Source organism: Etheostoma cragini, chromosome 11 (genome assembly GCF_013103735.1).
Source record: "Etheostoma cragini isolate CJK2018 chromosome 11, CSU_Ecrag_1.0, whole genome shotgun sequence".
Classification (NCBI taxonomy): Eukaryota; Metazoa; Chordata; class Actinopteri; order Perciformes; family Percidae; genus Etheostoma; species Etheostoma cragini.
Genome location: NC_048417.1, coordinates 5,479,497 through 5,495,030, shown reverse-complemented (window position 1 = coordinate 5,495,030; position 15,534 = coordinate 5,479,497). Strand labels below are relative to the sequence as shown.

Sequence of the window (15,534 nt, the reverse complement as noted above, 5' to 3'; positions counted from 1 at the left end):
GTTTTCACCGACCGCAGGACCCAGAGGATGCTGGAAAACGGTTGCCTCTCAGGTGATTTAACAGCTGATATGTTCCAAATTTTTGTAACTTTCAGCAATCTTTTTATAATTCTATATATACAAATACACAGCACAAATAGCAGACAATACAGATAAAATGTGGTGCAGTTTATTCAATTTTTCTTACTGGACTTGTAGTTAACAACTTCACATCCAACTAACCTCTCAAAAACAACATCTATGCCCTCAGAGGGAGTCGATACATAATGTGTTTATGATCCGTTGAGGCTAATACACAGTAGCTGTTGTTCCATACAGTAATAAGCTGGATGAAGTCATGCTGTTGCCAGCTCTGTTCGTTGAGGCTTGTTCAGCCCCGTAGAGGTGGCCCACTGGGGAGGTCACAGTCAAGGACCTAATGACCCTCATTACAGTGAGCTTACATCACCTCTGGGCTTGTATGTGGCCCAATGCTATTTAAAATGCTGAATCAAATGAGTCGAAAAGGTTGGGGATTTATAAGACCGGACTTTGGGACCCCTGGGCAGTAAAACTCATGGCTAGTTTTTAGCGTACGTGTTACTGGATCATATGAACAGAATATATCAGATTAATACCTGGCTAGTGAGGCTTCCAAAGCTAGTGTGTGTATATTGTCTATGTCAAAACAAAATCTAAGCATGTAAACTAACAGTAATAATACAAGGACAACAACATGATTTCAAACTTTGTCGTTTATAGACACAAAGGGAAAAAGAAAAAAGAAAAGAAAAGGATACGTCGGAAAAATGGAGAAGGTATTTTCTTTTTACAAACAGATGAGCATCGATGTAAATATGCTTGAATCCACTCACTGCATAACTTTACTTATTTTATTTATTCAGCATTTATTGATTTACATTTAATGATCTTACAAATTGGGTGAACCATTTCGTCACATAAAAATCTTTCGCAGACGTCCATCATGATCTCAAGGAGGATAAAGGTCAGGGGGTCGTAGTCTCAGCTTTAGTTGGATTTAGACCCAATAGCTGTAACAAAGTGAAATAAGAGTAGATCCACGGCCTGGAGATTCCCTGAGTTTTCTCTAGACCTCCAGCCTCCAACATGATACCCCTTTTAAAGGCCAACTGCTGCTGCAACAGCACCATCTGTCTGCAGGAGCCACAGAATAAAGAGAGACACAAACATAGCGTAATGCTTTTTAAACATCTGAATATGTGGATTTATAGCCCCAGGGCACAGAGACATGTATACATCCATATATTTACCTGCCAAGCAGCTCCGCCTGCAGCTTGGCCTCCTCTGCGGCCCACAAGGCAGCTTCCTTTTCTCTCCTCTTACGCTCCTCTTCTTTGTTTCTCCTGTTCTCCTCCTCCTGCTCCTTCCTACAGAGGTATTCTATCCTTTCTTTCTCATCCATCTGCTGTAGCTTCTTGCTCTCCTCCTCCTGCTTCCTCTCCTCTTCCAGGCGCAGAAACTCTTGTTCAGCTGAAGTTAGAGAAAATGCAATTTCAGTTGGAAACAAGATCAGATGGAATTTGCAGAATTTACTTCCAGCTAACTGCTTTGTTTTGAATTGTTATGGTGCAATTAAAAGTGAAATAAGCCAGTCACCGGCTCACCTTAACAGTTTACACATAATAATGGTAACAAGTCCACACTAACACTCCATACTTAACCGTCTTCTAAAAGAAATTACATTATGTTTTGTCAAACATCACTACACAGTGGGCTGCCGGCTTGACAAGCACCCTGAGGGGAGATTGAATTATTACTTTATGTTATCACTATTATTATTACTTCAATTTACAGTGCCTTGCTCAAGAGCACCTGGCAGTGCCCAGGAAGAGAAGTGGCACATTGGTCCACAAAGAGACTTGAATCAACGACCTTCTGTTTCCCAACCCAACTCCCTACGGACTGAGCTTCTGCCACCCCAAGGTAAGAAGGTTTAGGAAATGTTTTTTTCCTCCTTGCTTTCTCTTTACCATCCTTTTTTCTTTGTCTTCTCCTCCGACGCTCACCTTTTCTCCTCTGTTCCTCCTCCTCTCTCATCCTCCTGAGTAACTCCATCTGTCGTTTCCTCTCTTCCTGCTGCCTTCTCTCTCTTTCTCTTTGGGCCTGTTCCCGTTTCACTTGCTCCAGCTTTTCTTCCTCGTGCTTCCTCCTCTCATCCTCCTCCGCCAGCTTCTTCAGTCTGCAGATGGAAATTGAATGTCAGTAAAGTGGCAGTCATTCTGTCCTCTGACTATTGTTTATTAAGACAGACTTGAAAACACTTTGAACTGGTCCTTTACGCAGTAAATCTTTATATTGTTATAGAAAAAGTGGAACCTGAGCTCCTCAGCTCTCTTCCTTCTCTCGCCCTCCAGCTCGCTCTTCATCCTCTCCTCTGTCTGCTCCTTCTCCTGCCGCTTCCTCTCTTCTTCCTCCCGCTCATTCCTCTTCCTCTCTACCTCCTGCCTCCGCCTCTCTGCTCGCTGGGCCAGACGCAGAGCTGCAGCCTCCTTCTCTTTCTCCAGACTTTTTTGGGGGCCAGAGGACTAAGAGACACACACACACACACACACACACACACACATACACACACACACACACAAACATGCAACGACAAAAAGTATTTTTTAACATACATACTTTTTGTGTTTTTTTTACAGTGCTTGGCAAATGGCAGAATACATTTTTTGTTAAATAATGACTGAAATAAGGGTAATTATGTCATTATAAAGAACTGTGATATTACAGCATTACCATCAGTCATTAGATTAGATCAATGATGTTAAACTTAAATTCAGACAGCATTATTAAGGTTTCATTAATTACATTATATTATTAAATCAAATGTTGAAAAGAACAATGTTTTCTGTGTGTGTGTGTGTGTGTGTGTGCTTCCCACCAACCTCTGGCTTTGCTAGATTCAGCATCAGCTGTTCTTCCGTTACCGTGACAGTCGAACATGACGACAGGCAGCCACGCGATGTAGCGAGACCCGCGGCGCCGGCCGGCACTGCCTCCTCCCAGGAAGAGGCAACAGACCTCCTCGAGCTCTTATGGCTGATCTGGGAAGCAGCGGCAGCGGACCGTACGGAGCTCACTGATTGGACGCTGCTGTATTGGTCAGCATTGGTGGAAAGGTGATCTGTGTCTGTGTCCTCTTCTGCCTCTGAATTTATTTTGGTGTTTTTATCATATCTTTGTGTTGCCGTGAGCCTTTTGGTGGATTTTAGCAGAGACTCCTCTTCTGTTTCCTGGCTGATTTCCACCTCCTCTTTCTCCAGGGGGTCATCATTGTTTCCTGTGATAAAGGAAAGGAAAATGAAAAAGACAGGACAGGAATGCAAAAGTAAAGACATGATTTATATGGAAATATAGCTGGCTTGTTCACTACTTCTGCCAAGATGGCTACATTTCTTCCATATAACATACATTTAGTAATACATGTAGCGTTTTAATGACGTGATGCCCAAATTAAAGATAACACTTTGCCTCCTGAGTTGCTTTGTGTCCCGAAGAATGTGTCCCCGTATCACGACGTGAGAGAACTTTTAACGTTAAAAGTTTCTTGCTTTAACTTTTAAATAAATGTTCCCTCATGCCACGTGTCACATTGTTGTTTTTCCTGAATGACTTACCAACAACCAACTCTTTCTGTTTCAGCCTTCCTTTTCTCCTTCTCCTCCCAGCAGACTCTTCATTCTGCCTCGCCTCTTCTCCTTGTCCTTCTCTCGCCTCATTCATCTTTACTCCTCTTTTCTCTCCTTCCCTATCCATCATCTTCTTTTTCTAAAAGACAAAAAAGTACAGTACTAGTCAACCTGAATGGCATATCATCTTATCCATTGTTTTACATAGATACAGATGTATTTGTCTGGTATTTCAATTTGTACAGCATGTAACATGTTTGACAATGCAGTACACTTACATAACAGTATGTCATTTATCACTTTCTGCATATCTTGATTAAATCAACTTTGAGAATATTCCAAAAAGTCCCATTATGCCCTCTTCAAACTGATTGGAATCAGCAGTCACAGCAACCCATTGCATCACAAAATACAAATCAGTCAGTCAGTAGTAAATCAACCAGTCATTCAAGACTTACCACAGAGGGGAGAGCAGACTGGTCCTGTGTCTCTGCTGCCTCTCTGTTGGTCCTCTCCTCTTGGTTCTGGCTCCGGATTGATTGAGCATCACTTCCTGTCTTTTCCCTTTGCCGTCTTCCCTCCCTCCTCGTCCTTGATGTCTTCTGTCCATCTGATGTGGCCCCTTTCACCATTTTCATCTCTCTTTTCCTAAATAAATGAAGATGTGAGTGAGTGTGTGCAGTTTGTTATTCAGCGTGTTGAAGAAGGGGTTACAATGTCTGTTGTGTTTAGAAAAATTTTGTTAGAAGAGCTTGTGAGTATTCCTCGTTCACCCCGTGGTTGTAGCCGTTTCCTCAGTGACCTTTCTCTTGGTATTCTTCCTCCTTGTGTTTACAGCGTCCTCTGCCGTTGCTTCATGTGGGCTGATGCTCTGTTGGCTGAATGATACCTTATCATCAAACTGCAGCCTGTCTAAAGACAAATCTCCAAAAGTTTCAAATATGAAGGAATACTCTTGACATGTTTATTTCAAAGAGGGAAAAGTGATTATTATGATAATGGTGCATGACAACCATGTTTTAAACCAAAGATTGATCAACATAGAGAGGCATCTTTAATGTCCAGAATCTAGAGATAACGTCTGCAGTACCAATACTACAAAATGACATCTATAAATCAGCAAGATGGAAATTCAAGAACTTTAGTGCTCAGATATCCGGCACAATGACACATAAAATAACTTTTCTCCTACAGTGACAACAGATGTTATGTTGGTTAATTCCATTTTTGTTTGTCTGCTGAATGGGAACCTCAGAGTGGTCAATTAGGGGCTGCATATATCTAATATAACATTAGTTACCACGCAGGTGTGAGGGTTGGGGCAAATATTCACCCTCGGAAATAGCTTCCACTGAAACTACTGGTCTTTCGCCTTATCCCTGAATGTTTGAATTACAATAATAAGAGTTTTGACAGTGTTGATCAACTTAGTTCAGCTAAACAGACAAAAAAAATCTTTGGTGCAAAAGAAGAAAAGCTCAGACTCAACGCTGAAATTGATTCTAGGACGTTTTAAGAAATAGTGATATGAGAACTCTTGGGGTAATCAATAAAAGACATAAAAAACCATTGTTTTTTGGTTGAGTTATCTGCTACTGAGGAAATCTTAAAGGTTAAAGGTGAATTACACCAACCCTGGCTGATGTGATCCAGGAAAATGGCTAGTTGGTCCTGTACTGGCAAGCTCTTCCTCTTTGTCCCCCTCTGTCTCAGTGTTGCCTCCTGTTGGCGCCTCCTTCCCTACCAGCTCCCTCAGCGGAGGCATCCCATTTTTTTCAGCATACTCTTCCCATGTTTCCGCCACTGCCTCTGCACTCATTGTTTTTTTCTTGGTTTGCTTGGTCACAGCTGCTGCAATGACAAACAAGTTTGGATAATAAATATATTCAAACTTAAATTATGAGACAGTAAGCAGCAGAGTTTTACCTCGGTCTGTTTGGCTCCTGGCCGAGCCTGCCCTTGTCTCTGAGATCTGCTGATCTCTGGGAAAATCTACGAGCTGGTTAGAGAAAAGATTAAAAACTAGTAAGACAAAAGGATGCTTCATGTCTAAATATTAAAATCAAATCTTGGATTATTGTGATTGTTTTGCTTGGGCTTACAACTAAAGACATTGGCGCTCATTTATGAAACATGCGTACAAACTAAAACAGGCGCAGGACGGGCATATGCTGATTCCTACGCAAAGCTCGGCATTTATCAATATGAACGTGCAAAAAATCTCACGTCTGTTCTTAACTTTGTGTACTCAAATTTTCAAGTCAGTTTGTGGACTTGCGGTGCTGCATGTAACAGGAGAAGGAGAAGTCACTAGTTGATCACTTATCGACATTGGCATCTGTCTCTTTTAGAAGACCTCAGTGCACACAGTGCCTACGCACACACAGGTCACATTGGAGCTCTCTCGAGGATTGATTAAGGGCATATCAGGGTGCCATAAATGTAGTTACGGAGCCGCTGACCCAATGCCCAGAGAGCAGTGTCCAGCACAGCAGCATATTACTCCTCACTATTAAAATGTATAGTGTTATGGTTAGCAGTGATATTCAATACAGGAGACATGACTTTGCGCGACATTTTTTTAAATTTGATTGTCTTTTAAAGTGTTGTTAATGGCCACAAGTGAACAATTTCTTTCTGCCATTGACCAACAAATTTTGGCTTGTTTTCCCAGTCCCTATGTTGTCAGGAGACAGGTTTGGGGTGGTGGTCAACAGCCTTCAATTCCAGTTTTCAGGTTGCCAGAAATTACACACGTCAGTTCAAATGAACCAGACATATCAGGGTTTCAATCTTCAACTCTGAAAAGTGTTGCTTCTTAGCCGGATTACGCTAGACCATGTCGTAAATTATAGGGGCGAGGCCTCAAAACCGAGAATATATTGGGGCCTGATATTTAAATTACGATTATTTCCAGCCGCTGCATTCAGCAATGTACTACCCTTCTTATGCTCTTAATGGTGTGATACGAACGTTTCATGAATTTTTTTTTAGGTTGTTTGTTCCTGTCGGCTTGTCAGAGTTTTGATTCCTTCCTGCTTTCTGTATTCCCCTGTGAGCTTTTTCCTGTCTCTGTGCTCCCATTTTCGTGTTTATGTTTTTGGGTTTTCTTCTTTTGGACTTTTGAGTTTTGGGACTTTTGAGGGTTTTTCCCTCATTTGATTAATTAAACTTCTATATAACTCCCTCCTGCCTGCCTGCCTTGTCTCTGCATTTTGGTCTACCATTACCTGAAACCTAACACATCAGCCACCACCACTAATATCTGGCCTCCATGGGGGGATTGATCTTGCTTCTGCTCCCTTGTTTTCAAATCTTCATGTGCAGTCTAAGTGCATAAGAATTACTGCCAACACTTAAATATCACATATCACTTGTCTCTCCTGATTGAAATGTACTTAGTTACTTTCACCACCTCTGCAGACAGACATTGGACTTTTTGTTTTTTGGAATACACAACATGAATGAATGAACATGCTTTTACTTTTGTTGGAGAGTCTTCATCAGACGTCTTAGTGCTAAGCTACAAAAAACAGATGCTGGACCGGTAAACCTTTAAAGGTCAGTTAGAAAACAGCACTTCACCTTGTCTATGGACTGATGGTACTGGGTTCCACCCACAGGGCCATCTATGTTCAGCTCCACCTCTCCCTCTGCACGCAATGAATAGGCGATGGTTAGAGCAGGGAACAAACACAGGCAGGGTTTACTAGCTAGCAAACAACTACAGGTACAACTAATTAGTTGTCAAACTGTTTCTAAGGTATAGAATTATGTACTCAATTATGTCATCAATTCAAGCCAAATGGCATGACATCCAAACCTGGAAAAAAAACAGGTTGGCAGTGTGCCTTTGCTGAACTTTTCCCAAATATATTTGTGATGGACAATGCTAGTCCATCAAAGTACTTCAATGACAAGTTTCCACTGCAATCACTGGAGATGGCTACAAAGCAACAGATACAGCCAGAGAGACAAGAGAACGTGTAAAACCGGCATATATTCTAAAGAAATCCACCCATGAAGAGCATCAAAGAGTGTTGCATAACAATCCTGCCCCTACAAATGACCTCAAGAATGTATGAGTGTGTGTATGTGTGTACCATGTGTGTGTTCAGGCTGCAGTACAATGACCCAGGGCAACTTCTCTCCTTCTGACGACAAAACCTCGAGAGCTGTGTGACAGAAAGAGCAGTGATTGATAATTACTGAAATCCTTCACCTTGCTCTAATGTTATAAGAAAGTGTGCCGATTTCGGATTACTTGATGAAGGATGTGTAGAGCTTACCTCTCTCCTGTGTGTCACCATCAGCGTGTGATGGATGCTGGCTGTTGTCGTACAGCGACAGTTGAATGATCTCCCCATCAGGACCCAAGATCAGGCTGCCAACAGATTTGCCGTTCTGCAAATCTGACAACACACGACAACTCTTAGGAATGGAGACATAGACCCTTTGACAACAGAATAATTAGTCAAACAACCAGTGCCTGGATTGGACCAAACACTTGCCATTATCCTAATTCAGCAATTTGAGATGATCATTGTATGTGTCTTGGATATGTTTGAAGCGTATCCACTGTAAGTACAGTATCTATCACTGTGCGTACACACACACAGTGGCTACCATCCTTTTAACTGTAATCACTTTGAAAGCTGAATCAGAACAAAGGAAGACATAGTTAACATAGTTTGCTGTTCTGACACAGGGGTTTAGCTCGCTGTACCTCTCAGCTCCAGAGGCAGAACGCCCCTCACCACGCCTCTGTTAGCATCGCTGGATTCACTGGGATCCTGGAGGTCAAGCAGTCGATTCTGTAAGAAGGCCAAAGAGCTCTGTTTGCCCGGGCCTTTCCGTCCTGCAACACAACCCAGCAGTCCAACTGGAGGAGGAGGCTCTGATGGGGAAGACGCAGAAGACAGAGAAGACACAAGACACAGAGGTAAACCCCTGCAGAAAATATTCTCCAACTAGAGTGTATGGCTTGAGAAGTAACTCAGTGGAGTTTTGTTAGCCTGGGTTTACCAGACTTTTACGTTTCATTTATAGTTTATTTTTAGAGTCTGGCCCCTCTCCAAGTGTTAACTTCCTTGAAGGCGGGTACACTGTTGAAGTTTTAAACTATTGGATCTGCCCGGAGGCACTCTGAGTCTGCTATAACCAATCGCTAACATTGACGTGACTTTGTCTTAGCATCGCTAGCGTTTGCCTTAGCTACCCTTTCACCACTAACGGAGCGAGCCGAAAAATCCAACTTAGCCCAAACCCCGTGGGGAGAAGGGTCAACAACATCATGGCCACCAACAAAACTCAGCAAAGATTCTTCTTGCTCGGGCATTAACTTCTGGAAATTCATGAGCATTGCTACATTGAACCAAATGGCTTCGCCTCGCATCTTTCTCTGCCGCTATTACGGAATATACAACAACTTTTTTTTTTCAAAATCAAGATTGATTGAAGATTTATCTTAACAGCCTACATTCTAAATGAGCACGGGGGCTACTAAAAGAAAAAAACAAAACCAAGCAAAACAACAAAGCAACAACATCATTGTTTTTAGACAATCCCTCTGTTCGCTGTTTGGACCGGTGAAGATTTGAACAAATATTATGCATATATATTGAGAATTTACCACAAACCCAGAGGTACGACTAAAGGAAAATGAAAATTGAGTGGAAGTACGCAGGAGGGCTGAGCCAGGCTGGAGTTTTGTGGCAGCATTGCAGCAAACTAATTATGAATCACAACAACCACAAAGACTCACAAAGAGGTTGCTGTTGAGCTGATCTCTCTATCTATCAGACAGAATTTATCATTTCACATCTAAACACCAGCTTGTAAAGTTTTTTGCTGTACCTTCTGCTGGCTCCAGCAGAATCATAGAGCCCTTCTCTTTCTCGGAGGGTAGCCCTCCTCCTCCTTGCATTAATGTCTCTTTTATACAGTATTGTCTCTCTGTTTTTTCTCCTCCTCCTCTTTGGTTTCCACTTATCTCTTCTGAAAGAGAGAAGGAGAAGATTTAATTATTTGTACATTGGCAGAATAACATTTCCTTGTTTTAATGTCAGTGTTTTTGAAGTGAAGATGTACAGATCACTAAATAAAAATGAGTTGCACAACACACACTATAAAGAGGAAGGCCATTACTAAATATTTCACAAAGTAATGCCTGGTGTAACTGCTGCGTAGCTAACTACTAATATGGAAGACATATCTGACCTGACTCATTGAAAATGCTGTGTCATAAGTTTGTGAAATAAGAGTATAGTGTATATAGTATAGAGTATTGCCAAATGTACTGATTTATCCAACTAAGTTAGTTTGTGTGTAGTCTTGCCCTTTGTGTGTCTTTGTTACCTTTCTTTCCAGGAAACAGCAGAGGAAGAACCAGAGGCTGCTGATGGAGTCTATTCAGATTTTCTTGGGATTGAAACCCGACTCTTTCTGCCTTTGGTTGGGGATCCTGTCCCGTCTGAGCTGGGACGACCCGGTCGGGGGTGAAGCTACGGCTCTCTGCTATTGGAGGTAGGCGCTGTACATGGTGTTCATCCCTGCTGGGACCCTGAAACATTCAATAGAGGCCTGTCTGCTATTCAGAGGTTTTGCTCTCAGATAATGCAATCCCACATGTGGTAAATGAGGATTTCTGTCAGTATTTCAAAATCCACCATTATTTATGCCGTAGAGATCGGAATAAACCAAAAACGCACATGCACCTTTGCAGATTTCCGTTTGTGCAGTTGTTGTGATATTTCAGTTTATAAAGAGTGGAAATAATGGAGTATGTAGTTCCAATAAAACCAAATATGTGTGTTTCAAGGATATTGGCAATTTACCACCAATCAATGTCACTCAAAGTTAGTAAAATAATAACTTTTTAAAGATAGTACTTGTTTATATGATAATCCATAGAAACAGGTACCGGTGCTCTTGAATATCTGATTAATTTCATTCTTCTATATGCCAAATTTTATTTTGACATTATTTAACAGCTATTTTCTAAGTCACTACCTAAGTTTGTGTAAACGTGTCTTACCCTGTCTGTCTTCTCACAGCAAGGTCCATTACTGACTGAATGTCCCACTGTCAGGGGAGGAAGGAGGCCTGTGTGTGGGGAAGGTATCTACAGTATCAACATGTACTTTAGAGGAGTTGTACTGCAAGGTTAAGATTTGGTGTACACTCCACGTAGTGTGACTAGCCAACAGTCAGGAAAATACAGTTGTTGATTGATATACTGAAAAAGAACATGAGTACATGAAGATCATTTCTCGATTTCTCGTTATCTGATTTTCATACACATTAGGACATACATTTCTGTTTTTTATGACAGACCATACACACCTATCCTCCCAGGTCTTTTACCACTTATCAATTTTTCATAGTTGTGTTCATCACCGGTCGTTCCACTTTCTTGACTGGAACAGTGTTGATCATGTGCCACGTCATGGACCCATTTCTTTGGATGCTGGAGCTTCCCTCCACTGCTATGGTGTTTTTTTTCAGTATTCTGTATATTTTCAGTATGCCGCAGACTCATGTCTACATAAGTCTGCATTTGGTAGAAAACACATTTAGCCAATAAATTAAACAACGTAGTATTATTAGAACTATTCACATGCATTTTCAACAACAAAGGCACATTACTACATGTGTGTAGATTCAGTTTCAGTCATAAGCATGCACCTGCGTTTTTTCTGGTTCATCAGGGGACTTTTCTGCATAGTGTACCCAGGGCTGAGGCTCCACCTGTGGAGTTGGACTCCTGGAGGTGCAGGGCATCTGAAGGTACAGATCCAGTCTGACTCTCTTCCTGCTGCTCTGCTCCTCTGCATTATCTGCAGAGAAGCTTATTTTTCAGGATCTAACCATACTTAGTTGCTTTCAACTGCTTCGGGATAGTTGACATGGTTGGGTGTTGTATTTTCTTGTTTTTACATCATATTTGTTTGGTTTTTCGTGCTCATAAAAGGATACTATGAAAGAGTTTGTGTTTTTGACTTTGACTCTCTACCTAGACCAGTCTGTATCAACCCATCTATCCATGTTTCCATCTTTTACCTTCAAGAGAATTCTCCAGTTGTTCAGTGCTTCTCTGTGCCCGAAGCCACTGGGGGTTCAGCTGGACAAGAAACTCCGGACTGGGCTGCTCTTGTGTTGTTTGAAGGGGTAGAGGGCTGGGACGATGAAGGTCTGGAGCAGGAGATGGATGAAGAGGAGGACAGAGGAGTGGATTGACTCTGGAGGAGGTGAACTGAAAGGAAGACAAACAGAAGCGTTGTATTAATTACTTTGTGATGGTCCAACTATGACTTCTCTATATGATTGAAAAAGTTGAGCTTGTTTGTTAAAACAGCTGCCTGCTGCTGCTAGAAACAGGGTTGAAGAGAGCTCTAAGACAAAAACCAAACAATCACTGTTTCCCAAAATCCAAAACCATGAGCTCACTGTTATACAAATGCATACTGATTAATTGTACTTCACTTTTCCTTAAGGCTTGGTTTAGGTAAATAAGAGGAGGTATTCCTGGTCTATACCTGAGTGTCGCTGTAGCTCAAAATGGCAGCCGATAACTCCTTGATGGTGCTCAGTTGTTCCACTTGTTGAGTGTACGGCCGAACAACGCGCTGTTTCTTCTCCCTGGTCTCTAAGAGAAAACCCGTTCCCACAGTGATGAAATCCTGGAGACAGAAGAAGGTCAACCTGAAACCTCTTGGTTTCTGCAAATGTCAAAGGTCTATGTAGATCCATATGGAGCTTTAAGTAAAGGTTAACACTTTTGTCTGTTTGGTTCACCGTTTACAGTATAGGCAAATGTCCATTGTTACACACACACACACACACACACACACACACACACACACACATACACAAAGACAGATACCTTGGAGTATAGTAGAAGTGGCCCTCTACGGGTGCTGTAGGTTTTTGGAATGGTTGACTCTGCTTCGACAAGAAGATGGCCACTGTTGGACAGTCGCAGCCGAGAGTCCTGGGACTTCCATATGTAGTAATCCTGTTGACAGATTTATGAATAATATTGATTATAAGCTAAAGGGAATGATTGATTGATCTGATCAAAATGCAACTGAAGTTAATTTCAATAATAGTTGCCATTGCTTTACAGACAACAAAAAGCAGTTTAGCAGCTCCGCATTGACGGCCTAACACAACATTAAAAAACACCAACATTCATACCAGGATAAAATAAATAAATAGATTTAAGCTAAAAAGTGGCCTAAGGCATGGCCGGTTGGCTCAGTTGGTGCGGAGCGGGGGCTAATATATGGAGGTTTACTCCTCGGCGCAGCGGCTGCGGGTTCGGCTCCGACCTGCTGCCCTTTGCTGCATGTCATTCTCCTTCACTCTCTCCTTTCACGTCTTCCTCTGTCCTGTGGAACTTAAGGTCTAAAATGCCCCAAAAAAGTAATATTTAAAACAGATTTAAAAAAAAAAAAGGTTGCCTAAGAGATTAGGGTAGATGAAAGTGCACACAGTGCTAAGAGACAGAAAAAACGGCCACATGCCCAAACAGAACAGTCCTAGGTGTAATAGCAGTGGCCATTTGGGGTTATGGATTTGACAGCTTTTGGATAGAAGTTGTTTGTTTTGGACTTGATGGACCTGAAACTTCTACTAGAAAGCAGTGGAGAGATAAGAGAGTGTCCAGGGTGTATAATGTCAGGACAGAATTTATGGGTACCTGTGGTGTAAAGCAGACGTCAAGCCGTCCGTCATGTGTCCCTGTGTTTCTGTTAGTTGAGACAAATTGAGCACACCCCCGACTTAGCAGGGACAGAGACAAATCCTTCATGATGTCTCGGCTTCTGGTAGAATGGCTAAGTCAAAGGAGAAAGAGCTTCATTAGGTTTTTCCATAGACTAAGCCATATAATAATTGTACTCTATGCAGATGATTCTGAATTGATTTGGTAATTTAAAACGTAACTATTACAGTGGGATTTATTTTGCTGTCAGAGTCTAAATTGAATTGTTTGAATTTGTGTGGTGGCACTGTGAAACACTGGTACCCTGAATCTTCTCACTCAACGTGTGCTGGGTTTTGCTTCAGGCCACTACAACCATAAGGGTAGAAAAGTACATATGGGTATAAGAATGAGGCACTGTGTGTAGTTAAAGTTTAAGAAAGAAAATAAGGAAGCTATTGGCACCACTGCCCAATTTGTAAAGTCATTGTGGAATATAGTTCTGGATATAAAACACAGCAGATAGCACATGCAATGAAAGAGGCAAACTTCCAGTGGAAGTTACTTATCATCAAGCTTTAAGTTTAGCTTTTAATTCAATATCAATTTCATTTATATTGTCCAATCACATCAGAAGTCATCTCAGCATACTTTACAGATAGAGTAGGTCTAGAAAGTCCTCATTCAAATTGACAGAGTGAATATAACAACAAAATAAACATCATTTCCTGAATCAACAACATTATGAGTACCAACACTGAGGAAAAAAAACAACCTCTAACTTAATAATTTAAAAAGTTAAGTAAGTGAGGACAATTTTGATTTATTTCATATTTGAGCTCCTTGTCACATCTTCTTGATGTGTATCATGTTTTATAGCAGAAATGGACATTACAAAACAAAACTCTGTACGTACCTGCTGTCTCCCATACAAAGACTGCCCTCTGTGTGTGTGTGTTTGTGTGTTTATGTTTGGGGGTGGCAGTGTGTTCAATCCCTGTTGCTAGGTTGTTGAGAGTCGGTACTTTGTGTTTCTGTTGCCGTGGCTGCAGTGACATGTATGGAAGCACACCCACACAAGCCCACACCCCCAAACACACACACACACACACACACACACACACACACACACACAAAGAAAATTAAACTTTAAAATGTCTTCTCCAGTACTGAGAGAACACCTCACATGCACCAGGGCATTAAAGATTAAAGGCATGATAAGTTGTAGTTTATTGCTAGCTGGTCGCAGCCAGGCATCAGTATGCCAAGGCCCCTACCCCCCTTCTGACATCAAACCAGTCTTCTTTGCCTGTCTTTTCATATCATCAAGGTTGAGGCAGCCCCATGTTGTGACTTTGGGCTAAGGCCAACTTGGCCACTGGTGTATGCCTGGCCACTAGGTACTTGCCACTCAGCAGCTCTCCCAGGCATTGCTTTAGGAGGGAATGATTGACCACTCCCTGAGGGAAACTAATTTTGGATGCCTCCATGCTTCCATGACTTCTTTCTTTCAGTGATTATCCAAAGCTTAATGAAGGTTGAAATTGATACCCATTGGTAATTAGAGCACATGACCTTCAGACTTAGCTCTTTTATTACCACAACAGTGTGTTACAATGCTGTCAACACAACAGTAATCTGTCTTTCCATGTCCCAGTGAATCTAACACCCACTCATGAACAAAACCCCACGCAGATTAAGGCACATTTTGACCGGCTAGTCTTCCATGGACAATATCCCCTTGCAGTGCCCGGTCCCAGACGCCACCCCTAGTCTATACCAGGTTCAGGTTCTCTAAACTGTTTCATGATGACACTTAGAGGCGACAACAACAGCTGGTTAAATTGTCCACCACGACAGCACAACATAAAATATACGGCCACTTCCACAGCCCTTGAGGTGGTGTTGAGTAACAGACGAAGGGTTGAATTAAACAGCTAGCTACGGAGTTTATGTTGCTACGGACGCAGGATTCCAAATGTACTCACTTCCTGTACTCAAGTAGAAGTACAGATACTTATGTTAAAAAATACTCTGGTAAAAGTAGAAGTACTGATTTAACTTCTTTACTCAAGTAAAAGTAACAAAGTACAGGCTTGGATACTGAGAGCACGGTTCCCCAAACGGTACGAGTTTTTCCACAACGTGTTTTCATGAATTGTTTTTTATGAATTGCAAGCA

At 41.7% G+C, this 15,534-nt stretch overlaps 1 protein-coding gene across 1 annotated transcript; it reads right to left on the bottom strand.

Annotated features, from left to right (window-relative positions):
• Nucleotides 1-800: 800 nt before the first annotated feature.
• Nucleotides 801-14,313, bottom strand: LOC117953337 (uncharacterized protein KIAA2012). The gene is made up of 24 exons (XM_034886242.1): nucleotides 14,270-14,313; nucleotides 13,351-13,486; nucleotides 12,532-12,663; nucleotides 12,185-12,328; nucleotides 11,709-11,901; nucleotides 11,334-11,485; nucleotides 10,992-11,199; nucleotides 10,684-10,751; nucleotides 10,005-10,209; nucleotides 9,504-9,644; nucleotides 8,374-8,544; nucleotides 7,937-8,059; nucleotides 7,751-7,822; nucleotides 7,233-7,300; nucleotides 5,574-5,646; nucleotides 5,282-5,498; nucleotides 4,421-4,525; nucleotides 4,106-4,295; nucleotides 3,636-3,786; nucleotides 2,904-3,298; nucleotides 2,338-2,546; nucleotides 2,028-2,200; nucleotides 1,272-1,491; nucleotides 801-1,155 (listed from the first exon to the last, which is right to left on the bottom strand). The coding sequence occupies exons 1-24, from the start codon at nucleotides 14,281-14,283 to the stop codon at nucleotides 987-989; spliced, it is 3,729 nt and encodes a 1,242-aa protein (XP_034742133.1). The 5' UTR covers nucleotides 14,284-14,313; the 3' UTR covers nucleotides 801-986.
• Between the last annotated feature and the right edge of the window lie 1,221 nt (nucleotides 14,314-15,534).

What these genes read in the sequence shown, in the direction of transcription:
- LOC117953337 (XM_034886242.1), bottom strand. An exon ending in ACGTCTGCTTTACACCACAG is followed by an intron (nt 12,664 to 13,350) that starts GTACCCATAAAT and finishes ATCTGTCAACAG; the next exon opens with GATTACTACATATGGAAGTC. An exon ending in ACAGAAAGAGTTGGTTGTTG is followed by an intron (nt 3,299 to 3,635) that starts GTAAGTCATTCA and finishes CCTTTATCACAG; the next exon opens with GAAACAATGATGACCCCCTG.